Source organism: Anomaloglossus baeobatrachus, chromosome 11 (genome assembly GCF_048569485.1).
Source record: "Anomaloglossus baeobatrachus isolate aAnoBae1 chromosome 11, aAnoBae1.hap1, whole genome shotgun sequence".
Lineage (NCBI taxonomy): Eukaryota > Metazoa > Chordata > Amphibia > Anura > Aromobatidae > Anomaloglossus > Anomaloglossus baeobatrachus.
Window position 1 is genome coordinate 17,203,259 of NC_134363.1, and position 25,739 is coordinate 17,228,997.

General features: G+C 42.7%; 1 protein-coding gene across 3 annotated transcripts; it reads left to right on the plus strand.

Moving 5' to 3' along the window:
• Positions 1-443: 443 nt before the first annotated feature.
• On the plus strand, positions 444-25,483 carry LOC142257067 (uncharacterized). Of its 3 annotated transcripts, none has more exons than XM_075329126.1 (6): positions 444-524; positions 2,026-2,219; positions 10,215-10,328; positions 10,418-10,567; positions 10,746-10,893; positions 24,973-25,483. In XM_075329126.1, the coding sequence occupies exons 2-6, from the start codon at positions 2,144-2,146 to the stop codon at positions 25,115-25,117; spliced, it is 633 nt and encodes a 210-aa protein (XP_075185241.1). In that variant the 5' UTR covers positions 444-524; positions 2,026-2,143; the 3' UTR covers positions 25,118-25,483. The 3 variants fall into 3 exon arrangements, with proteins under 3 accessions (XP_075185241.1, XP_075185243.1, XP_075185242.1); XM_075329127.1 differs by having other exon boundaries at positions 450-524; positions 2,029-2,219; XM_075329128.1 differs by lacking the exon at positions 2,026-2,219 and having other exon boundaries at positions 448-524.
• Positions 25,484-25,739: the final 256 nt, after the last annotated feature.

The window sequence follows — 25,739 nt, forward strand, 5'->3', positions numbered from 1 at the left end:
TGTTTTGTAATGGGAAAAGAAAGAATAAAATGTATTTAAATTCTAACAATAATAAAGATATTCAGTGCTGGAAATGAACTTTATTCACCTGAAATAGAACAAAACAATAAGGAACTAGTACATACAACAAAATATAAATCCTTATATTTCCTTAAAGAAAGTAAAGACATTCTCCAGAAGTAAATATTGCCCAAAACCAAGGACAAAGTGTTCTTCTCTTTTAGGCAGGTACAAATTGACAGATATTCTGATGGATTGTTAGTATTACATCTTATCATGTCATTGTTGTATTGGGGAACAATATTTAACCTGAAAATCTGGGAAGGGTGGTGTGACATGGTCTCATTGGAGTGATCTCATCCATCCCATGATACAATAGAATCTTTACCTTTCCAAAAAGTATATATATGATCCCGGTGTACAGACGAAAGGACGAGCAGAAGAGAATCCGAGAAGCTGCCCATCATCCACAATGAAGAACCTGGTCGCTTTGGTTTGTGTGATCTTTGCTCTTGTCTACTCCGGTAATATTTCTTAGTTATTTTATAGCAAAGACATGCAGTACACTAAGAAGCATGTAGCAACTGTATTGTAATATTTGTGTGCGTTGTTTGCCAGTATATGGAAATATGATATACAAATTATAACTAATATGACACCATTCTGGTAAATTCTGGTAAAAGGGGAGAACATTGGGTAATTCACTTTTAATAAATGTATATTAGAAAAGGGGAGAAACAGACAGGTACTGCAGCTCCAAACATTTACTCACAGACCGCAATTGTGCTCAGTAATGGACTTCCAGCAGTCCCAGGTGGTGCTCAGCCAGCTGAATCCAGAGAAGAAAGAAGGGCGGCACTTCACAGTAGGATTCTGTAGTTTTAATAACTTTTTTAAACAATTTACAACATGTAAGGGGAGAGGGGAGTGCAGGCAAGCCGGACAACGGCCATTTTGCACTAAGGCAAAGTGCTTCCATGGGTCTAACCAAAGGGACCCGTGGAAGCACTTTGCCTTAGTGCGAAACGTCCGTTGCTTAGCGTGCCTGCACTCCCCTCTCTCCCTTACATGTTGTAACTTGCTTACAAAAAGTTATTAAAACTGCATAATCCTACCGTGAAGTGCCGCCCTCCTTTCTTCTCTGGATTCAGTAAATGTATATCAAAGATTCACCTCTAAAACATCCAGAGGATTGCATAGAAAATTAATTTATTAAATTAATTCAATACAAAAAGGGAAATGCATATATTGTATAGAGTCATTACAAACAGAGTGATCTATTCCTATATATTATATATTATATAGAGTCATTACATACAGAGTGAAATATTCCTATATATTATATATTATATAGGGTTATTACACACAGAGTGATCTATTCCTATATATTATATAATATATAGAGTCATTGCATACAGAGTGAAATATTCCTATATATTATATAGAGTCATTACACACAGAGTGATCTAGTTCATGTGATTATTTCTGTTATTGTTGATGATTATTGCTTACAGCCAATGAAAACTCAAAAATCATTTTCTCAGAAAATTAGAATATTATATAAGACCAACTAAAAAAAATATTTTAAACTCAGAAATGTTGGCGCCTGCTGCTACTGAAAAGTCTGTACAGTAAATGCCTCAATATTTGGTCGGGACTCTTTTTGCATGAATTACTGCATCAATGGGGCAATGTAGCATGGAGGCGATCAGCCTGTGGCACTGCTGAGGCGTTATGGAAGCCCTGGTTGCTTTAATAGCAGGCTTCAGCTCATCTGTATCGTTTGGTCTGCTGTCTCTCATAGATTCTTTATGGAGTTTAGGTCAGGCCAGTTTGCTGGCCAATTAAGCACAGTGACACTGTGGTTATTAAATCAGGTATTGGTACTTTTGGCAGTGTGGACAGGTATCAAATTTCCATCTCCAAAAACCTTGTATGCAGAGGGAAGCATGAAGTGCTAAAAAATTTCCTGATAGACGGCTGTGTTGACTTTGGTCTTGATAAAACCCAGTGTTTCTACACCAGCAGATGACATGGCTCTCCAAACCATCACTGATTGTGGAAACTTCACACTAGACCTCAGCAGCTTGGATTGTGGCCTCCACTCTTCCTCCAGATTTTGAGACTGCGATTTCCAAATGAAATGAAAAATTTACTTTCATCTGAAAACAACTCCTTGGACACTGAGAACAGTCCAGTTCTTTTTCTCCTTGGCCCAGGTAAGACGCTTCTGACATTGTCTATTTGTCATCAGTGGCTTGACACAAGGAATGCGACAGTTGTAGCCCATGTCCTGGATATGTCTGTGTGTGACACTTGAAGCACTGACTCCAGCAGCGTCCACTCCTTATGAATCTGCCCCAAATGTTTGAATGGCCTTTTCAAAACAATCGTATCAAGGCTGCGGTTATCCCGGTTGCTTGTGCTCCTTTTTCTACCACCCCACATTTTCCTTCTACTCAACTTTCAGTTAATATGCTTGAACACAGCACTCTGTGAACAGCCAGCTTCTTTAGCAATGACCTTTTGTGGCTTACCCTCCTTGTGAAGTCTGTCAATGACTGCCTTCTGGACATCTATCAATTTAGCTGTCTTCCCCATGATTGTGTAACCTACTGAACCAGACTAAGGGTCCATTTGCAATGCAGAGGAAGCCTTTGCAGGTGTTTTGTGGTAATCATTTCAATTTTCTGAGATAATGACTTTGGGTTTTCTTTGACTGTAAAGCCTGCTTTACACGGTACGATCTATCGTGCAATTTCACGATCGATCGTTCCCGCCCCTGTCGTTTGTGCATCACGGGCAATTAGTTGCCAGTGGCGCACAAAGTCGTTAATCCCCGTCACACCTGCTGTGCGATGTCGCTGTGGGCGGCGAACATCCTCTTCCTGAAGGGGGAGGGACGTTCGGTGTCACAGCGACGTCACACAGCGGCCGGCCAATAGAAGTGGAGGGGCGGAGATGAGCGGGACATAAACATCCTGCCCACTTCCTTCCTCCCGCATAGCCGGCGGGTGCCGCGGAATGGAGGTAAGCTGTGTTCATCGTTCCCGGGGTGTCACACGGAGCGATGTGTGCTACCCCGGGAACTATGAGCAACCGGCGCCATTTTAATTAAACGAGATTATGAAACCGAGCGACGAGTACACGAGTCACGATTTGTGAGCGATACTGCACCGCTCTGAGGTGTCACACAGCCCAACGTCGCAAGCGATGCCGGATGTGCATCACAAAAACCGTTACCCCGATGATCTATCGCACTCATCTCATGTAAAGCACCCTTAAGTCATAATCATCAACATAAACAGAAATAAACACTTGAAATAGATCACTATGATTGTAATGACCGTCTATAATATATGTTTCCCTTTTTGTATTGAATTACTGAAATAAATTAACATTTTGAGGATATTCTATTTTATTGAGATGCATTTGTAGGATACTAAATACATGAAGCAGGAATAATAGAAGGTAAAGGAGCAGTTTGTGCAGCCAAATGCCAAAAACCACATGACTATCTGTCACCTGTAACAAACCCATGACGGTTAAGTTCTCAAAGCGGAATTGTCTTGTCCAGTTTCAGACAGCCCATAGTCTTTAAATTTCCTGGCTACTCATGCTTTACCCAGCACTGGCATTCTAAAATTTCAATGCAAAGAAAGCAGCATGAAGGACATTGTGCATCTGCAGTGACAGAGATCTGGCTGTAAAGGCCCCGTTACACGCAACAACATTGCTAACAAGATATCGTTGGGGTCACGGAATTCGTGACGCACATCCTGCCTTGTTAGCAACGTCGTTGCATGTGACACTTACGAGCGACCGCTAACGATCCGAAATACTCACAAAATCGTTGATTGTTGACACGTCGTTCATTTTTAAAATATATTTGCTCGTTCTGGTTGTTCGCCGGCCACAGCGACGTTGTTAGAAAGGTAAGTATGTGTGACGCGTATTGGCGATAATGTTTGCCACGGGCAGTGATTTGCCCGTGACGCACGAATGACGGGGGCGGGTGCTATTGCTAGTGACATCACTAGAGATATCTTTCTGTGTAAAGCAGCTTTTAGGGGTGCTTCACACATAGCAACAGCGACAACGACGTCGCTGTTACGTCACCATTTTCTGTGACGTAACAGCGACCTGGTAAGTCGCTGTTATGATCGCTGCTTAGCTGTCAAACACAGCGACGCAGCAGCGATCATAACATCGCTACATGTGCAGAGAGCAGGGAGCCGCGCACACTGCTTAGCATTGGCTCCTTGCTCTCCTAGCTACAGTACACATCGGGTTAATTAACCCAATGTGTACTGCAGCTACATGTGCAGAGAGCAGGGAGCCGCGCACACTGCTTAGCGCTGGCTCCTTGCTCTCCTAGCTACAGTACACATCGGGTTAATTAACCCGATGTGTACAGCAGCTACATGTGCAGAGAGCCGGAGCCGGCAGCACAGGCAGCGTGAGAGCTGCGGAGGCTGGTAACTAAGGTAAATATCGGGTAACCACCTTGGTTACCCGATGTTTACCCTGGTTACAGCTTACCGCAGCTGCCAGATGCCGGCTCCTGCTCCCTGCTCGCTTCATTTCGTCACTCTCTCGCTGTCACATACAGCGATCTGTGTGTCACAGCGGGAGAGCGCCTTTGAAGAAAACAAACCAGGGCTGTGTGTAACGAGCAGCGATCTCGCAGCAGGGGCCAGATCGCTGCTCAGTGTCACACACAGCGAGATCGCTAATGAGGTCACTGTTGCATCACCAAAACCGTGCCGTAGCAGCGATTTCGGTAGCGATCTCGCTATGTGTGAAGCACCCATTAGACACCAAAGAAATTCCCATAGATAAGGATACAGATTATTACCATGGTATCTTTCCTTATTACCATACACGCAAAGCTGAACAATTACAGATTATGGTACTTTTCACAATGCATCCTCCTACAGAGCTTGTGATTGTGTAGGAAGAAAGCAAGAGCTTTGGAGTTGTAGGGAAATTAGACATTTCTGCTATCCAGCATGGAGGCTCAGTTTTCCCTGTAACTGAGTATTTTATAGTAACCCCAGTTAAAGGGAAGTCCAGCAATAAAAACAATGTTCTACTAAGTTTAACCCCTTAAGGACGCAGACAATTTTGAGCGTAATGACTGGGCCATTTTTGTAATTCTGACCAGTGTCACTTTATGAGGCTATTACTTTAGAACGCTTCAGCGGATGCCGGTGATTCTGAGATTGTTTTTTCGGGAGATATTGTACTTCAGGATAGGGGTAAATTAAGAACAATAATTTTTGCTTTTATTTGTGAAAAAATCAAAAATTTGATAAAAATTTTGAAATTTTCACAATTTTCAAAATTTTAATTTGTATGCCCTTAAACCAGAGTTATGTCGCATAAAATAGTTAAGTTACATTTCCCACATGTATACTTTATATCAGTGCAATTTTTGAAACAGCAGTTTCTCATTTTTTTTACAAAAATTACAAAACCATTTTTTTACGGACCTGTTCATATTTGAAGTGACTTTGAGAGGCCCAGGTGACAGAAAATACCCAAACAATCAGGACAGAAAATACCCAAAATTTACACCATTCTAAAAACTGCACCCTTCAAGGTACTCAAAACTACATCCAAGAAGTTTATTCACCCTTCAGGTGCTTCACAGGAACTAAAGCAATGTGGAAAAAAAAATATACATTTTACCTAAAACTGTTGCTCTAAACCCAATTTATTCATTTTACAAGAAATAACTCATCAAAAGTGGACCCCAAAATTTATTTCCCAGTTTCTCCTGAGTGCGCTGACACCCCACATATAGTCAGAAACCTCTGATTAGACAATGGGAGGTCCCGGAACAGAAGGAGCAATATTCGAATTTTGAAACACAAATTTGGCTGAAATAGATTGCGGGCATATGTTGTATTTACAGGGCCCCTAAGGTACCTAAACAGCAGAAATGTCCCACAAGTGACCCCATTCTGGAAACTAGAAAACTCAATGAATTTACCTAGATGTTTGTTTCTACCTAAAATTTTTATTACAACCAGATAGATTTTTTACAATGATATCAGGAAAAAATGCACCATAAAATTTATTGTGCAATTTCTCCTGGGTATGCTGATACCTCACATGTGGTGGAAATCAACTGCTTTGGCACACGGCAAGGCTTGGAATGGAAGGAGCGCCATTTGACTGTGAAATTAGCTGGAATCATTAGCGGGACCAATGCAATAGAACTCCACCACAAGTGACCCCATTCTGGAAACTAGATCTCTCAAGAATTTTATCTAGCGGTATAATGAGCATTTTTAACCCACAGGTACTTCACAGAATTTGATAATATTAGGTTGTCATATTGAAAATGTTCATTTTTTTCACAAAAATGTTACTTTAGCACCACATTTCTCACTTTTTCAAGAGGCAACACAAAAAATTTTACCCAACAGTTTGTTATCCAATTTCTTATGAGTTCAGGGATACCCTACTTGTGGTCAAAAACCTCTGTTTGGAAAAACGGGAGGGCTTGGAATGGAAGGAGCAGCATTTACCATTTGAATTTTGGAAAAAGTTTAAATAAATTGCGGGCAACATTTCGCATTTGCAGTGCTCCTAAGGTACCTGTACATCAGAAAACCTCCACAAGTGACCCCATTTTGGAAACTAGACCCCTCAAGGTTTTTATTTAGTTGTAAAGTAAACATTTTAAATCCAAAGGTAGTTTGCAATAATGTTGCTGTAGCAGCAAATTTCTCACTTTTAGGCTATGTGCCCAAGATCTGGTGATACCGCGCCAGTGCCATCCCTACAGTAGAGATATAATTATTGTCCTTAGGAGAACACAGCTGCCCATGCCCATGATCAGGGTTCAGGCCACTGCAGACTTTAGCTCTATTCTCTTCGTGGAGAACACTCTCGTCTTCTCAGCAAACAATTGACATGCTGCGGCGCAGAAAGCCACACTGTAGGTCAGTTTATGATGCAGAGAAAAGTAGCATGGTGGGCTGGAGATTTCTAAAAATCCTTCCCCTGCACTTGTACTGCACAATGCAGCATTTTGGATGCAGTAAAACCACTGTATCCAAAGCGCTGCAAACCCTGATCATGGGCACTAGCTTAAAAAGCTAGGATGGATAGATAGGAAGTCAGACAGAGGTAAAACAAATACAGTATATAATGTCCCACCCCCTACATTATCTAAGCTGGCACCCTTTAGTGATTTTCATGTGGCACTAAAGGCCTTGTATTTAGCAAAAAAAATTAAAAAAAACAACGTGGGGTCCCACCCATTTTTCCCAGCCAGCTAAGGTAAAGCAGACAGCTGCAGCCTGCAAACCACAGCTCACAGCTTTACCTTGGCTGGTGATACAATTTGGAGGTCACCTCATGCTGTTTTTTTAAATTATTGATAAATAAAAAATTTAAAAAATAATTTGAGTTCCCTCAAAATTGGATAAACAGCTAAGGTAAAGTGGTCATCTGGGATCTAGTGTTCTCAGGATTTGAAGGCCATGGTTATTTGGCCCTTCTCAGCCTACAAATAGCAGGCCGCAGCCACGCTAGAAGTGGCGCATCCATTAGATGCGCTAATCCAGGCTCTTTGCCCCAGTGCATCCTGTTACCCTGATGCGGTTACAAACAGGTTAATATATTAGGGTGACACCAGCTGTGTAATGTCTCATGTCATCAAGCCCAGAGGTTAGTGATGTCACGGCATCTATCAGATACCCCACATTATAAACCTAGTCAGTAATAAAAAAAATAGACAACAACAAAAACATATTTGAAAAAAGTGCTCACTAACACATTCCCTTTTTCACCAATTTATTGAAAAGATAAAAAAAAAATCTGGTCCACCATAATCCTTTATGGAGGTCCCACAATGACTCTGGACCATCCAGAATATGGGACCACACTCAGGGAATGCTTCCTCCATTTTCTGGAGGTGCAGGCACTCCTTGTGAGGAGCGTAGTTGTGGTGATCTATGTGAGACTACTGCAACCACAGTGCCCTGGTCCAACTGAGGGCAGAGTGACCTGCAGTAACCTCATTCCAGAATATGGGGGGCATGCTCAGAGAACGTATCCTCCATTTTCTGGAAGAGCAGGCCCTCCAAGTGAGCAGTGTGGGAGCAGTAACCTGAGAATAATGCAATCACACTCACACAGTCCCAGCATGGTAGTGTGACTGCAGTAAGCTCAGTATCACTGCATCCAGAGGCGGCTGAGAGCTGCTCTGTGAATGCAGCCGACATTTCTTCTAATGACAAAGAGAAGGAGGGGTGATGGGGATCAACGCTACAAGAGGCACTGACGGGACCGAGGAGAAGGACGATGACCTGGATGGACCTGGGGATGACCTGGTTGGACCTCGGGGCCATGTTAGGTGATCATGAGGGGGAGGGAGAGGTGGACCGGGGGTGGTGGGCACTTTGCAACACCAGGGGATTGAGGGAGTACATTTATCTCCCATCTGACATGTTTGATCATACCAGGGGGGAGATAAATCATTTTTTTCTGGTGCTACCATTTTATGCAACATGATCACAATTATCCAGTGTGTACTGGTGATCAAGTGACCGGGGACCGGAAAAAAACGTCCCGAATTGTGATCTTCAAGGTTTCAGCTATCCCCGGTAGATGAAACCCTTGAGATTTTCTGACACTGAGGGGAACCATTCACTTTTTTCTTGCTGCCATTTATTAATGGCAGATCAGAATAAGGAATCCTTTTCTGCCATCATTTATTTCCGTAAGGCAGTCGTAATGGGGTTAAATACTCCCAGAAGTATTTTAAGATGATATATCAGATACAGGGCATAAAATAAGAGAATATTGAAAGAAAAAAGTAAACAACAAAACTAAAAGAAAAGAAACATCACCAGTCTGAATAGCAAGAAAGCAAGACCTGTCGAGTTCTATGATAATCAGTTCTATGATAACACTGCTATGCAGTGTGGAAGTTGAATTCTCCCTGTAACTGAGTATTGTATAGCAACCCCAGTTACAGGAAAGTCCAGCAATAAAAACAATGTTCTACTGAGTTGAAATACTCTCATAAGTACAGTATTTTAAAACAATATGCAGTGTGGAAGCTGAATCCTCCCTGTAACTGAGTATTGTATAGTAACCCCAGTTACAGGAAAGTCCAGCAATAAAAACAATGTTCTACTGAGTTGAAATACTGTCATAAGTACAGTATTTTAAAACAATATGCAGTGTGGAAGCTGAATCCTCTCTGTAACTGAGTATTGTATAGTAACCCCAGTTACAGGGAAGTCCAGCAATAAAAATAATGTTCTACTAAGTTTAAATACTCTCATATGTACAGTATTTTAAAACGATATGCAGTGTGGAAGCTGAATACTCCCTGTAACTGAGTATTGTACATTAACCCCAGTTACAGGGAAGTCCAGCAATAAAAACAATGTTCTACTGAGTTTAAATACTCTCATAAGTAAAGTATTTTAAAACAATATGCAGTGTGGAAGCTGAATCCTCCCTGTAACTGAGTATTGTATAGTAACCCCAGTTACAGGGAAGTCCAGCAATAAAAACAATGTTCTACTAAGTTTAAATACTCTCATAAGTACAGTATTTTAAAACGATATGTCAGATGCAATGTATAAAATAAAAAATGATTGAAAGAAAAAAGTAAACAACAAAACTGAAAGAAAAGAAAAATCATCAGTCTGAATAGCTGTGTCTTTTACCAATCACATTGAAACAAAAATGTAAGCAATATATACAAATATTTTTTTTTACAGAAGGGAGATACAATCTAAGATGTTTTTATTGGTACTTCATAATCGTAAAAATAAAAAATGGGAAAAATTGACTTATATTTTCAATTTTTCTTTTGATTTTCCTTTTGATATCAGAAAAATGAAAAATGTAATTATAACAATGAATTGCAAAAAGAAATATCTAAAAGTTATTTTAATATCGAAAGGAAAAGTAAGTTTAGAGCCATTTCAAATGGATGTAGAATAAAACTCATAAATGAGGGAAAACAGCTCCTGATCTAATAAAGGCATAATCTTATTAGAGGACCTTTATGAGTCAAGACTTGAAGTCACTGAATGTTTAAGGTGACAATGACTAATGTCTGTTTTTTGTTGGGTATGATAATTAAAAAATGACTTTAATTTCACCTTAATTTCACCTTTTTTACTTTTTTTACTGTCTCCATAAACTGACAATGGATTGTCTCCTTTAATTTACAGTCTTTTCCTACCAATGTTACTCTTCTTTTTGCCGTAACTCTACAACATGTGATGAGAATGTGACTGAATGCCTTGGAGATCGATGTATGACCGCTTGCCAGTACGCTGACCTTAGTGAGTACAAATTATTTCTTCCTTTTACCAAAAATACACTATCCCCATAATATTTTTTGTTTTGTCATCTCTATTTGCTTATTTTGTAGATGGAAGCCATTATAGGTCAATAATGAAAGGTTGTGCCAATGAAACCGTGTGTGGAGCCAATGGCTTAGGAGCATCAGAAGGAAAGTTCAAATTCCAATTTCATGCAAATTGCTGCTCTGGGAATTCATGCAACACTGATGTATATTATCGTAAGTGTCACAATGTTAATACTTATAGTGGAAAACTTGACCAAAGTCCTTAGGAACTTAAAAAAAAAGTTCTTTAAGTCAGAGCACTGGAGGTCAAGACATGAGAATGACAATATCATGTTTGTTTGACCAACTATTTACAAATTTAATAAAGCAATTATTGTTTATGTTCTTCCAGTTCCTGCAGATGATCCAAAACCAAATGGTGTAAAATGTCCATCCGCCTACTGTACCGGTACTCTGGAGGAATGTGAGAGTGACGAGGAGATGGACTGCACTGGATCCATGGATCGCTGTTTTGAGTATCGACAGCGCATAATAAATGAAGGAAAGCAAATAATATATTTATTAAAGGGGATGATGTGATGTGCTCTGGTCGGTACTACATCAGGCATTGCGGTGGTCGACACTGCTCTGTACTGGAATGAGTACCGCAGGTGCTGGTGATAAATGTGTGATCCCATTCTGTTACCTGCCCTGGCACATGCCCCAGACACCACAGTCTACAGAGCAATAGATATCGCCAGGCTACCTCCGTTCCTTCTACCTGGCCTCCACATTCTTCATCATTCGAGGCAGCTGGCATCGTCAATCAACTTCCGTACCATGTGCACTATCCAAATGTTCCCCTCAGCCCATAACAGAGAGGAATGGGGACTCCTGCAGAACTAACCGCACAGTAAAGGGGGCTTTACACGTAACAACATCGCTAATGAGATGTCATTGGGGTCACGGAATTCATGACGCAAATCCGGCCTCTTTAGCAACGTCGTTGCGTGTGAAACGCACAAACGACTGCTAACGATCAAAATTACTAACCATATCGTTGATCGTTGACACGTCGTTCTAATCTCAAATATCGTTGCTGTTGCAGGACACAGGTTGTTCGTTGTTCCTGCGGCAGCACACATCGCTACGTATGACACCCCAGGAACAAGGAACAACATCGGATCTGCGTCCGCCAGCAATGAGGAAAAAAGGAGGTGGGCGGGATGTTCAGGCCGCTCATCTCCACCCCTCTGCTTCTATTGGGCGGCCGCTTAGTGACGTCGCTGTGACGCTGAACAAACCTCCGCCATTAGAAAGGAGGCGGTTCGCCGGCCACAGCGATGTCGCTAGGCAGGTAAGTATGTGTGGCGGGGCCTAACGATGTTGTGCGCCCCAGGCAGTGATTTTCCCATGACTCACAACTGACGGGGGCGGGTGCTTTCACCAGCGACATCGCTAGTGATGTCGCTGTGTGTAAAGTGGCCTTTACTCTGGATAGGGGAGAACATTTGGAAGGTGCACACGAAATGGAAGTTGTTGGCCAATGCCAGTTGCAAGCGTATGGTGGAGACTGTGGAGGCTGGAAAGGCAGAAAAGAGGTTGCCAGATGATGTCTGCTGCCTGCAGATAATGGGGACTGTGATGGCCGTTGGCTGTGTCAGGGCAGGGAAGAGAACAAGGACTCAAGCAAAAATGAGTCCTCCATTACTGCTGTTGTGCTCATTACTTAATTTGAGCTTTTTGCAGATCAATCTATTTGATTCAAATACCGAGCACCAAAGCACAAAAGAAAGCATAGACAGCAATAAACAAATCTGTTTGCTCTGAAATGGTTGATGTTCTTACTTTAAAACTCCTTGTCAAAATAGCTGCATAATCCTCTTCTAAAACTGACAAGTCTGATTTTTATTTGAAGTTCAACCAACTTAATAAAATACTAGTTTTTAAATCAGCATTGTACAGTTATACCAAGATGGCGTTTACGAGATCTGTTAGATAATGTATGAAGTTCAGTGCAGTGCTTAGCAGTGAACGCAGTTACTCCCTTTCTTCCTTCCCTTGCATATTTACCAAAGGAGCATTGCAGCTATAAGTCTCCTCAATCGCAGCCAAAGGCGTTTGTCAGGACAAAGCTCGTTAAAGGGTCACTTTTCACTTTTAGGATTGCTACTTCCAAAAGGTGGCACTAGAGTTTTTCTCCTTCCTCCCTGAAGAGACAACTTGCATATTTCCCAGAGGAACATTGCAGCTATAAGTAGACTTAGGGGCATTTTGCACGCTGCGACATTGCAGGCCGATGCTGCGATGCCGAGCGCGATAGTCCCCGCCCCCGTTGCAGCGGCGATATCCTTGTGATAACTGCCGTAGCGAACATTATCGCTATGGCAGCTTCACATGGACTCACCTGTCCTGCGACCGTCGCTCTGGCCGGCGACCCGCCTCCTTATTAAGGGGGCAGGTCGTATGGCATCACTGCGACGTCACACGGCAGGCGGTCAATAGGAGCGGAGGGGCGGAGATGAGTGGGATGTAAACATCCCGCCCACCTCCTTCCTTCCGCATATCCTACGGAAGCCGCAGTGACGCCGGTAGGAGATGTTCCTCGCTCCTGCGGCTTCGCACACAGCGATGTGTGCTGCCGCAGGAACGAGGAACAACATCGGACTGTCGCGTCAGCGTAATCATGGATTACACCGACCTGCACCGATGATACGATTACGACGCTTTTGCGCTTGTTAATCGTATCATCGAGCCTTTACACACTACGATGTCGCATGCGATGCCGGAAGTACGTCATTTTCAATTTGACCCCACCGACATCGCACCTGCGATGCCGTAGTGTTCAAAGCCCGCCTTAGACTCCACTATAGTTTCTCACACAGCCAGATCAGATCTCATACTTTTCACTAATGAGGGGCAATCATCCCGAAACACTGTGTTTGCAAATTGAGGTTCTGATCTGACATACATCCTTGGTCATAGGACTAGGCTCATTAAAAAATGATCTCACAAACGACTTAACAACGATCCGGAACTTGTGACGTGGTAACGATCTCGTTATGTGTGACTGGACTTTAAGTCATATGGCAAGGCTCATTAACCCCTTCACGACCATGGACGGATATATCCGTCATGGAGCGTGTCCCGTTAAGCCCCGCCCCCTGCCGCGGGCAGGCGGCGGCGGTTGGCATACATATCAGCTGTTTTCAACAGCTGACATGTGTGCCTGCAAGCCGCGGGTGGAATCGCTTCCACCCGCGGCCATTAACCCCTTAAATCTTTCTGCCAAAGTCTGGCAGCAAGATCTAAATGCGCGCGGCCATGTTTTTTACTTACCATCGTCCCCACCGGAAGACACGTGCGTGATCACGTGACTATCGGTGGTTGCCATTGTAGCACAGGGTCATGTGATGACGCCTGCAGCTATGAAGTTTCACTTTCGTTTTCCCTCGGCCGCGAGCAGAGAGAAAAAGAAAGTGACTGAATCTGCTGTATAGCTGTGATCAGCAGATAGATAAGAGCGAACGGATTGCTGATCATTATAGCCCCCTAGGGGAACTAGTAAAATAAAAAAAAAGTAAAAAAGAAAGTTTTAAAAAATAAAAAAAAAAAACAAAACCTAAAAGTTCAAATCACCCCCTTTCCCCCCATTGAAAATTAAAGGGTTAAAAATAAAGAAATATACACATATTTGGTATCACCGCGTTCAGAAATGCCCGATCTATCAAAGTATAAAATCAATTAATCTGATTGGTAAACGGCGTAGTGGCAAAAAAATTCCAAACGCCAAAATTACGTTTTTTGGTCGCCGCAAGTTTTACGCAAAATGCAATAACAGGCGATCAAAACGTAGCATCTGCGCAAAAATGATACCATTGGAAATGACAGCTCGAGACACAAAAAATAAGCCATCACTGAGCCATAGATCCCAAAAAAAAGAACACTACGTGCTTCGGAAAATGGCGCAAAACGTGTGCCACTTTTATTGGACAAACTTGTGAAAAATTTTTTAACCCCTTAGATACAAGTAAACCTATACGTGTTTGATGTCCACAAACTCGCACTGACCTCAGGCATCATATCCACACACTTTGGTTTTCCACCTTGATAAAGCTATCCTCGCGAAACGCGCGTCGGATGGAGACCCCTGGACACTCTTAGGGATGCCTTCCTACACTTCATAGGGACTGTCTGTTTTTACGGCTGGCTTTCCTGCGTTGGTTTACTCTGCACCTCAGCACTTTAGGTAAGAGAATTTTCTCAAGTCGCACACTCGTGCTATATGATTACTTCATGCTGATCCTCTTTTCTGCTGTGCACCAGTGTTTAGTAACAGTAAGCCAGCGGGACCACCATGATTCCCCACCCATACATGGTGGGTAACCACGGTTTGATCTGACCATATCTTACCTCCCATTCTGCAGCCCCTTTTTTTTCCTGTGTATTTTTCCAACTATTTTGACCTCTTTAGGCTGTTTGCCGCCATCTATATAGATATTTACTAGTTGATTTTTTGATTCATTTGACTGGCTATTTAAACTGGTCTAATCCTATATGTCGGCATCCTTAGGATATATTGGTAGTGCACCATTTTAATGAAATATCTGTCTTGTTGTGTATTCAATAAAAAATATGTATATTTTTGCACTTTACTCTTGTTCTCCCGTTGTTCATTCCTATAATGAGTAGTGCTGGCACCTTCCCTGCCTAAATTAGGTAGGCCTGGTGCTTATTATCATATGGCTCTTGATGTGAGTTATGTTTTGTTATCATATCCACACATCAGTTTTACCATATAGTGAACACCGTGAATAGAACATCCCAAAAACTATTGCGCATCACAGTTTTTTTTCAATTTTTCCGCATTTGGTATTTTTTTGCTGTTTTCAAGTACACCATATGGTAAAACTTATGGTTTCATTTAAAAGTACAACTTGTCTAGCAAAAAACAAGCCCTCATATGGCAAGATTGATGGAAAAATAAAAAAGATACGGCTCTCGGAAGAAGGAGAGCAAAAAACAAAAACGCAAAAACGGAAAGTGCCCCGGGGCTGAAGGGGTTAAAGGGCCACTTTTGACTTTTAGGATTGCCACTTCCAATAGGTGGCACTAGAGTTTGTCTCCTTCCTCCCTGAAGAGACAACTTGCATATTTCCCAGAGGAACATTGCAGCTATAAGTCTCCTCACTGGCAGCTGGAGTGGTTTTTAAGTCTACACAAGGAGAAACGGTTTCCCCTTAGACCCCATTATAGCTTCTCACATGGCCAGATCAGATCTCATACGTTTCACTAATGAGGGGCAATCATCCCGAAACACCGTGTCTTCAAACTGAGGTTCTGATCTGAAATAAATCTTAAGTCATATCACAAGGCTCATTAAAGGGCCACTTTTGACTTTTAGGATTGCTACTTCCTATAGCTGGCACTAGAGTTCGTCTCCTTCCTCCCTGAAGAAACAATTTGCCTCACTTCCTACAATAAAGTACATTCTGAATCCAGCTTTCTCAAGGGACCGATACATATGACGTGCTCTTTCCTTACACATAAATTCTGCATTAACAGCCAGTTGATTGGTGCATGTAAACCCCAATCCCTCCCCACCACTTATTATCTACATTCATAGTAATATGCATTAGGTTGGACAAACCTCCCTCTGACATTATCAATTTTCAATGTATGAAATAGGCACAAAAATTCCAGTTCTACAGTTATTTTTGACGTTTTTTTATCACATACATTTTATCAAAAAAGAATTACCAAGAAACACAGTTTTTCAATTCAATATGATTAAGATCACTGATTACCGTGCAGTACTATATTCAGGTGCTCGGTACTGGATAAGAGCAGTTGGATGTTCGAAAAGGGTCAACTCAAGCACCTAAGTATAGTGGAAGTCAATGAGGAGCTCCAGCAATTTTTCTGAAATTCCCCCATTGACTTCCATTGAGTTCCATGAGTTCTCGAATAGCGCCCTTCCGAACATTGAACTGCTCTTATTGAGTACTCAGCACTAGAGATGAGCGAACCGGTCGCGGTTCGGCTCGAGGTCGGTTCGCCGAACGGGCGTCCCGTTCGAGTTCGGTTCGTCGAACGTTCGACGAACCGAACTAGAACCAATAGGCTATAATGGGAGGCAATCACAAACACATAAAAATGCATGATAAATGTACACAAACAGTTAATAAACATTGCCATAACACTTACCGGTCCTCGCGATCCCTTCTGCACTCTGTCTCCTGCCGCTATTCCATCCGATGATCGCTGAATCCTCCCAGTGACCTGCACTGCCAGCAGAGAAGCAGGACCTATCGTGACGTCAAAATAGCCATGTGACCAGTCACGTGGCTATTATCTCATTGGCTACAGACTGGTCACATGACTATGACACGTCATGTAGGACCTGCGAGTGCATCTCTCCGGTACACGGTGCACATATGTGTATCGCCGTGTACCGGCGACATGCTCTAGCACACGGTCGACTCCCCGTTCCGTTAGGGACCGGCTGACACAGCCGGTCATTAACGGAGATCACCGTTGCCATAGCAACGCAGTTAGCGGTGACGTCACCGCTAACCGCGGCTCCGAGAGCACCGTTGCTATGGTAACGCGTCTGTCAGCGTTACCGCTAGCAGCCAGCACTGATCACTCACAGAGTGAAGGCTGCACGATTGTAGTGAGCATTGTAGTGAGGATGGAGGTTCCCCAGCCCCAAGTGATGCCCCTCACTACAATCGTCACTACTACTACACTAGAAAGAAAGCAGACAGAAGAGCAGGGTCGTGGAGGGCTGACAGGGGGTAATAAAGATGGAGTCTCTAATGTGTCTGTGTATTTATTTCTATTAAAGTATTTTTTCTCTGTGTGGTGTCTTTTTTTTTAACCCTTTATTGGAGATTCTTAATGGCCGGGTCAAACGTGCCTGACATTAAGAATCTCTGGCTTAATACTGGCTGGTAAAACAAAGCCAGTATTAACTCATGATTACCCAACAAGCCACCCGGCTCCAGGGCTGTTGGAAGAGTTGGATACAGCGCCAGATGATGGCGCTTCTATGAGAGCGCCATTTTCTGGGACGGCTGCGGACTGAAATCCGCAGCAGAGGCGCCCACAAACCTCGGGCTAACCTGTGCTGCGGATTCCAATCCCCAGCTGCCTAGTTGTACCCGGCTGGACACAAAAATAGGGCGAAGCCCACGTCATTTGTTTTTTAATTATTTCATGAAATAAGTGAAATAATTAAAAAAAAACGGGCTTCCCTATATTTTTGGTTCCCAGCCGGGTACAAATAGGCAACTGGGGGTTGGAGGCAGCCCGTGGCTGCCAGCTGTACCTGGCTAGCATACAAAAATATGGCGAAGCCCACGTCATTTTTTTGGTGGGCAAAAAACTTCTGCATACAGTCCTGGATGGAGTATGCTGAGCCTTGTAGTTCTGCAGCTGCTGTCTGCTCTTCTCCATACAGACAGACAGCAGCTGCAGAACTACAAGGCTCAGCATACTCCATCCAGGACTGTATGCAGAAGTTTTTTGCCCCCTGAAAAAATTATGTGGGCTTCGCCATATTTTTGTATGCTAGCCAGGTACAGCAGGCAGGTACGGCTGCCCCCAACCCCCAGTTGCCTATTTGTACCCGGCTGGGAACCAAAAATAAAGGGAAGCCCTTTTTATATTATTTCATGAATTTCATGAAATAATTAGAAAACAAATGACGTAGGCTTTGCCCCATTTTTGTGTCCAGCCAGGTGCAACTAGGCAGCTGGGGATTGGAATCCGCACCACCGGTTGGCCTGAGCTTTCTGGGCCCCACTGCTGCGAATTGCAGTCTGCAGCCGGCTCAGAAAATGGCACTTTCATAGAAGCGCCATCTTCTGGCGCTGTATCCAACTCTTCCAGCACCTGCCTGCTATACCTGGCTAGCATACAAAAATATGGCGAAGCTCACGTCCTTTTTTTGTAGTTTTTTGGCAAAAAAAATAAAAAATGCTTCCCTGGATTTTCCATTGCCAGTGAAGGTAACACCAAGCAGTGGGGGTTAGCAGCCAGTAGCTGCTTGGATTACCCTTAGCTAGCAATACAAAAAATGCAGCGGGAGCCCATATATATTTTTTTTAATTATTTATTTAAATAACTAAAAATAAAATGGGCTTCCCTGTATTTTGATTGCTGGACATCACAGTGCTGTAAAAATAAATCTTTAAAAAAATGACGTAGCGCTCCGCGGTATTTTTGATTCTCAGCGCAGATAAAGCAGACAGCTATGGGTTGCCACCCCCATCTGCCTGCCGTTACCTTGGTTGGCAATCAAAATACAGGGAAGCCCATTAATTTTTTCTATTTAAAAAATAGTTAAAAAAAAAAAATTACGTTGGGTCCCCCCATTTTTGATAGCCAGCTAGGGTAAAGCAGACGGCTGTAGCCTGAAAACCACAGCTGGCAGCTTTACCGTGGTTGGGGATCCAATGTGGAGGTCCCCTCAGGCTCTTTTTTATAATTATTTTATAAATATTAATAATTACACAATAAAAGTAGGGTCCCCCCCAAATTGGATCACCAGCCAAGGTAAAGCGGACAGCTGTGGTCTGGTATTCTCAGGGTGGGAAGGTCCATAGTTATTGGGCCTTCACAGCCTAAAAATAGCAGGCCGCAGGCACCCCAGACGTGGCGCATCCACTAGATGCGCCAATCCTGGCGCTTCACCCCAGCTCATCCCGTGCCCTGGTGCAGTGGCAAACGGGGTAATAAATTGGGTTGATACTAGCTGTAAAGTCACCTGAGATCAAGCCCAGCAGTTTGTGATGTCATGGCGTCTATTAGATACCCAACATCATAAACTGTCAGTACTAACAAAAACAAAAAATCGACAAAAGAAATTTATTTGAAAAAACAGTCCCCAAAACATTTCCTCTTTCACCAATTTATTGTAAGAAAAAAAATAAAGGGGTCCCACGACGACTCTGGACCGTCTAGAATATGGGGGGGAGACACTCAGGGAACGTATCCCCCATTTTCTAGGAGTGTGGACCCTTCATGTGAGGAGTGTGGGTGCAATGAATCTGCACTCACTCTCCCCGGGTCCACAGCAGCAGAGTCCATGTCGTAATGGTTGCTACCAAAGCTGCAATGCCCTGCTCATGAGGTAAGGGCATGCCTAATCAGGAGAACTACTGTAGAGGAAGCTCTGCTCACTGGTATATAGGTGCTCAGAGGTAATAATAGATAAAATTAGTGAGTAACCTCGGCACTCTATATCTCCCAGACTAAGTCAGTAAGTCACAATGGATAGTAATGCAAAATCACTCTTTATTGGTCCGTATTAAGAAATTTTTTTTTTCATAAGCATATATGTTTTTGTCCAAAACAAGTTACAAATGACGTTTCGGCCTGAGCCTTCGTCAGATTGGACTTATCTGCATGTAATCATGAAAAATGACAATAATCAGTATCACATAAGAGTGAGAGAACAATAACATAAACTCGAACAATGTAGAGGTACAATTGGGATGCAGCAAAAAAATTGCAACACAGCAAGAAATGAAACACATGATACAAATGTCATAATACAGTACAAGGACAATATAGTAATGACAAATATGGGGTCAGAGTAGGCTTAGACAGCTCTGGTACGAAAGAGATGTCAATCATAAAGTAACATGTGCAGTAGGTGTAGAGCTACAGTATGCATGGCAGAGCTAATGGGTAGACTGACCATAGAAAAAGAACGGAGAAAAAGTGGAGAAAAAGTGGAGCATAAGAGGAGAAAAAGTGGACAAAAAGTGGAGAAAAAAGTGGAGAAAAAGTGGAGAAAAAGTGGAGAAAAAGTGGAGAAAAAGTGGAGCATAAGAGGAGAAAAAGTGGAGCATAAGAGGAGAAAAAGTGGAGAAAAAGTGGAGATTAAGAGGAGAAAAAGTAGAGAAAAAGTGGAGCATAAGAGGAGAAAAAGTGGAGCATAAGAGGAGAAAAAGTGGAGAAAAAACTGGAGAAAAACTGGAGAAAAACTGGAGAAAAACTGGAGAAAAAGTGGAGCATAAGAGGAGAAAAAGTGGAGAAAAAAGTGGAGAAAAAAGTGGAGAAAAAAGTGGAGAAAAAGTGGAGAAAAAGTGGAGCATAAGAGGAGAAAAAGTGGAGAAAAGGTGGAGCATAAGAGGAGAAAAAGTGGAGAAAAAGTGGAGAAAAAGTGGAGCATAAGAGGAGAAAAAGTGGAGAAAAAGTGGAGAAAAAAGTGGAGAAAAAAGTGGAGAAAAAGTGGAGAAAAAGTGGAGAAAAAGTGGAGCATAAGAGGAGAAAAAGTGGAGAAAAAGTGGAGAAAAAAGTGGAGAAAAAGTGGAGCATAAGAGGAGAAAAAGTGGAGAAAAAGTGGAGAAAAAGTGGAGAAAAAAGTGGAGAAAAAGTGGAGCATAAGAGGAGAAAAAGTGGAGAAAAGGTGGAGCATAAGAGGAGAAAAAGTGGAGCATAAGAGGAGAAAAAGTGGAGATTAAGAGAAAAAGTAGAGAAAAAGTGGAGCATAAGAGGAGAAAAAGTGGAGCATAAGAGGAGAAAAAGTGGAGAAAAAAGTGGAGAAAAAGTGGAGAAAAAGTGGAGAAAAAGTGGAGCATAAGAGGAGAAAAAGTGGAGAAAAAGTGGAGAAAAAGTGGAGAAAAAGTGGAGAAAAAAGTGGAGAAAAAAATGGAGAAAAAGTGGAGAAAAAGTGGAGCATAAGAGGAGAAAAAGTGGAGAAAAGGTGGAGCATAAGAGGAGAAAAAGTGGAGAAAAAGTGGAGAAAAAGTGCAGCATAAGAGGAGAAAAAGTGGAGAAAAAAGTGGAGAAAAAGTGGAGCATAAGAGGAGAAAAAGTGGAGAAAAAAATGGAGAAAAAGTGGAGCATAAGAGGAGAAAAAGTGGAGAAGAAGTGGAGAAAAAGTGGAGAAAAAGTGGAGAAAAAGTGGAGAAAAAGTGGAGAAAAAGTGGAGAAAAAGTGGAGAAAAAGTGGAGAATAAGAGGAGAAAAAGTGGAGAAAAAGTGGAGAAGAAGAGGAGAAAAAGTGGAGAAAAAAATGGAGAAAAAGTGGAGAAAAAGTGGAGCATAAGAGGAGAAAAAGTGGAGAAAAAGTGGAGCATAAGAGGAGAAAAAGTGGAGAAAAAGTGGAGCATAAGAGGAGAAAAAGTGGAGAAAAAAGTGGAGAAAAAAGTGGAGAAAAAGTGGAGAAAAAGTGGAGAAAAAGTGGAGAAAAAGTGGAGAAAAAGTGGAGAAAAAGTGGAGAAAAAGTGGAGAATAAGAGGAGAAAAAGTGGAGAAAAAGTGGAGCATAAGAGGAGAAAAAGTGGAGAAAAAAGTGGAGAAAAAAGTGGAGAAAAAGTGGAGAAAAAGTGGAGAAAAAGTGGAGAAAAAGTGGAGAAAAAGTGGAGAAAAAGTGGAGAATAAGGGGAGAAAAAGTGGAGCATAAGAGGAGAAAAAGTGGAGAAAAAGTGGAGAAAAAGTGGAGAAAAAGTGGAGAAAAAGTGGAGAATAAGAGGAGAAAAAGTGGAGAAAAAGTGGAGAAGAAGAGGAGAAAAAGTGGAGAATAAGTGGAAAAAAAAATGGAGAAAAAGTGGAGAAAAAGTGGAGAAAAAGTGGAGAAAAAAATGGAGAAAAAGTGGAACACCCTTTGGTACCTTTCATGTGGCCCTAAGGGGTGCTTAGCTTTGTATTTAGCCAAAAAAATGAAAAAAAAATGACGTAGGGTTCCCCCTAGTTTTGTAGCCAGCTAGGGTAAAGCAGACGGCTGCAGCCTGCAGACCACAGCTGGCAACCTCACCTTGGCTGGTAATCCAAAACTGAGGGCACCCCACGCTGTTATTTTAAATTAAATAAATAATTAAAAAAAAAAACACGTAGGGGTCCCCCAAAATTGGATCACCAGCCAAGGTAAAGCAGACAGCTGGGGCCTGATATTCTCAGACTAGGGAGGTCCATGGTTATTGGAATCTCCCCAGCCTAAAAATAGCAGGCCGCAGCCGCCCCAGAAGTGGCGCATCCATTAGATGCGCCAATCCTTGTGCTTCGCCCCAGCTCATCCCGCGCCCTGGTGCGGTGGCAAACGGGGTAATATATGGGGTTAATACCAGATGTGTAATGTCACCTTGCATCAAGCCCTGGGGTTGGTGAGGTCAGGCGTCTATCAGATACCCGACATCACCAACCCAGTCAGTAATAAAAAAAAATAGACGACAAACACATTTTTATTTGAAAAAACACTCCCCAAAACATTCCCTCTTTAACCAATTTATTAGATTGAAAAACAAATCCAGGTCTGCTGTAATCCAAGGGGTTGCCATGACGATCCACACTGTCCCAGTCAATGAAGAGCAGGATGTTCCCCATTGGCTGGGAGAGCAGTGCAGTGACCTGAGCTAACATCAATGGGTCAGCCCAGGTCACTGCAGGGGATGACAAGTGCTGCTGTCAGCGAGGTACATTACCTGCGCTGATCTCCAGCACACTGACAGCCCCTGTCACTGAGGTCAATGACCGGCGCCTTCACAGCAAGTATCGCGAGAGGTCCGTGACGTCACCGCTAGTCAGTCTCGGGTCGGAAGCGAGAGGTGATGTGACAAGCGGCGGCCATGGAGGACAGTGACAGCGCTGAGGTCGGGATGGCGGGACTTCATCACCGCAGGTAAGCCGAGCGGGGGGGGGGGGGATGTGTGTGTGTGTGTGTGTGTGTGTGTGTGTGTGTGTGTGTGTATGTATGTGTACATGCCGCAGGCAGGAGGGGGCGGAGTGAGCTTGAGCTGAGCGGGAAAGTGTGGGCTTCCTGCACGTAACTAAGATAAACATCGGGTTACTAACCAAAGCGCTTTGCTTGGATACCCGATGTTTATCTTGGTTACCAGCTTGTGGCAGGCTGCCAGCGATGGCTCCTGCACACTGTAGCTGTAAAAAGCCCTGCTTTTTGCTGCTAGAACCGTTCTCGAACATATCTAGAACTATCGAGCTTTTAGCAAAAAGCTCGAGTTCTAGTTCGATCTCGAACAGCCCAAAAATCACTCGAACCTAGAACTGGAGAACCACGAACCACGAACCGCGCTCAACTCTACTCAGCACCTGAGCATGGTAGTGTTGACTTATCACTACTTAATGTAATTTCAATATTGTATTTTTAACTTTTCCAAGAACTTGATGCATTTCACAGGAGCACTGTTATTACATGCACATGAGCATTACTACGAGGTGCAATGAGCAGATGCAAGGACTCGCCCTTCCCTTCCCAAATCATGCTTGGTATCAGGCTGTCAAGGACTGATAGCTGTAATTAAGAGGTTTTTAACACCATGCAGAACTTAACTCAGTACTGTCACAGTTATGATGCATGGAACATCTTGTGTTGTTTTGTTCTGCCATGCTCTCTTGCAGAGCTGGTACTTACTATTTCATCGTGCAGAGCTTTTCGCACCTATTGATGATCTGCTGTTTGTTTTGAACTCCTATGGACAGGTTGTTTCTCAGCTATGAGTTTGCTCTTCATGAGAGGTGCCTACGCAAATATTCCTCGTTCCTGGTGATTGCTCTGCTTCATTATGGAGCATGCTCCCCCGCATTGTCGCTAGTCATACTTCCTGTTTACAGTTGTGCTTTCGGCTCTCGTAGTGTTTAGTGATCTGATCTTGGCTCTCGACTCTGGACTGTTGTTGACTCTTCTCTGCCTGTCTCCCTGTTTTTGTCATTAGTTCCTGGCTTCTCACCTCGGACCTCTTCCTGACCATGTCCTCACTTGCTTCCTGTATCCTGTACATACTCTCCTGGAATCCTGACCCTCGACTTGTATCTTGACCTCGTTTGTCTGCTCCCAGTGTCCTGTTGCTACTTCCTGGCTTCTGACCTCAGCTTGTCTTACTAAAGGCCGCTTTACACGCTGTGACATCACTAGCGATGTCGCTAGCAATTGCACCTGCCCCCATTGTGCGTGTGTCACAGGCAAATCGCTGCCCGTGGTGAACAATATCACTAGTACGCGTCACACGCACATACCTTACTAATGATGTCACTGTGGCCACCGAACAAACTCTTGTTTATGTAGTGGTTTGTGCGGTGTCACAGTGACGTCACACAGCGGGCCACCAATAGAAGCAGAGGGGCGGAGAGCAGCCGCATTAACGTCATTCCCACCTCATTGCCGGAGGACGCAGGAAGGCTCTTGTTCGTCGTTCCCGGGGTGTCACACATAGCAATGTGTGCTGCCTCAGAAACGACGAACAACCTGCATCCTATAAGATCAACGATATTTGGGAAAGGAACGATGTGTCAACAAGCAATGATTTTTGACGTTTTTCGGATCGTTAGCGGTCGCTCGTACGTGTCACACGCAACGACGTTGCTAATGATGCCGGATGTGCATCGCAAATTCCGTGACGCCAGTGACATCTCGTTAGCGATGTCGTTGAGTGTAAAGGGGCCTTAACTCTCCATACATTGAAGCAAGTAGTGTCTAGCGCCACCTTGTGACAGATATAACAAGTACAACACAGCTGTCACCTGCTGTGAAACATGAAAGCTCAGCACTTGAGCCTCCTTTAAAGGAATATACACAATATATGTGGTACTCTTACAGCAAAAGATTCCTACAAAACCTAAAAATGAGAACATGTACATGACACATTTTAATGTTTGTTGTTTTTGTGTCTACAGGTGGGGAAGATGAGAAATATTCTATAAAAGGTTGTGCTAATTCTGATGGCTACAATTACAACTATGACAACGATATTGCAGTTGTAGTAGAAGAGAAGAAATACGGAAAGTGTTACGTTCCATCGAACTCCAATCATCTTTAATGAATAAATCAATTCATTTTCCACCTTCTAACGATTTTCTCTTAACCTTCTTTAATAAGAAATTACATAGAAGGATACAATGTGCGATGCTTTCTAATGAATTATACAGTATAACCTTTTCTTGGCTTTGCATTCGGGAGCTGGGCTTTTTTCGGAATAGTCACATAAATACAAAGCAATGTTTTTGGTCTGCGACAACACTATATGTATGTGATACTGGATATATAGTGTATCAGCACCCATATATTTCTGGTCATCAACCAAGATGAAGATATCTAAGCTTATGCACTGCTCTCATACTAAAAAATAAAAAAATAATAACTTTAGATTAAAATTAGGATGTGATTATCTGAATTTTCAATAAATATTTACGAAGACAATGTGTTCCGTGCATTTCTTATTGAAAGGAAAAAGTAACTTCTGGAAAATCTTGAATATATTTAAACATTTCTTCTTATAAACATTATTTATAGAAAATAAAAATCATTTGATACTTCTATACATTGTATATTAAGGCCCGATTCATTAACTTTTTCCCCCTCGGGTGATTTTCCATTTTTCATTTTTTGCTCCCCTTGTTCCAAGAGCAAAAAATTTATTTTTCAGTCAATCTTGACATATC

Coding starts and splice junctions, on each gene's coding strand:
- LOC142257067 (XM_075329126.1), top strand. CDS start 2,144: ATGAAAAATTTACTTTCATCTGAAAACAACTCCTTGGACACTGAGAAC. Junction 10,329..10,417: donor TTGCCAGTACGCTGACCTTA/GTGAGTACAAAT, acceptor CTTATTTTGTAG/ATGGAAGCCATTATAGGTCA. Junction 10,894..24,972: donor CGACAGCGCATAATAAATGA/AGGAAAGCAAAT, acceptor TTTTGTGTCTAC/AGGTGGGGAAGATGAGAAAT.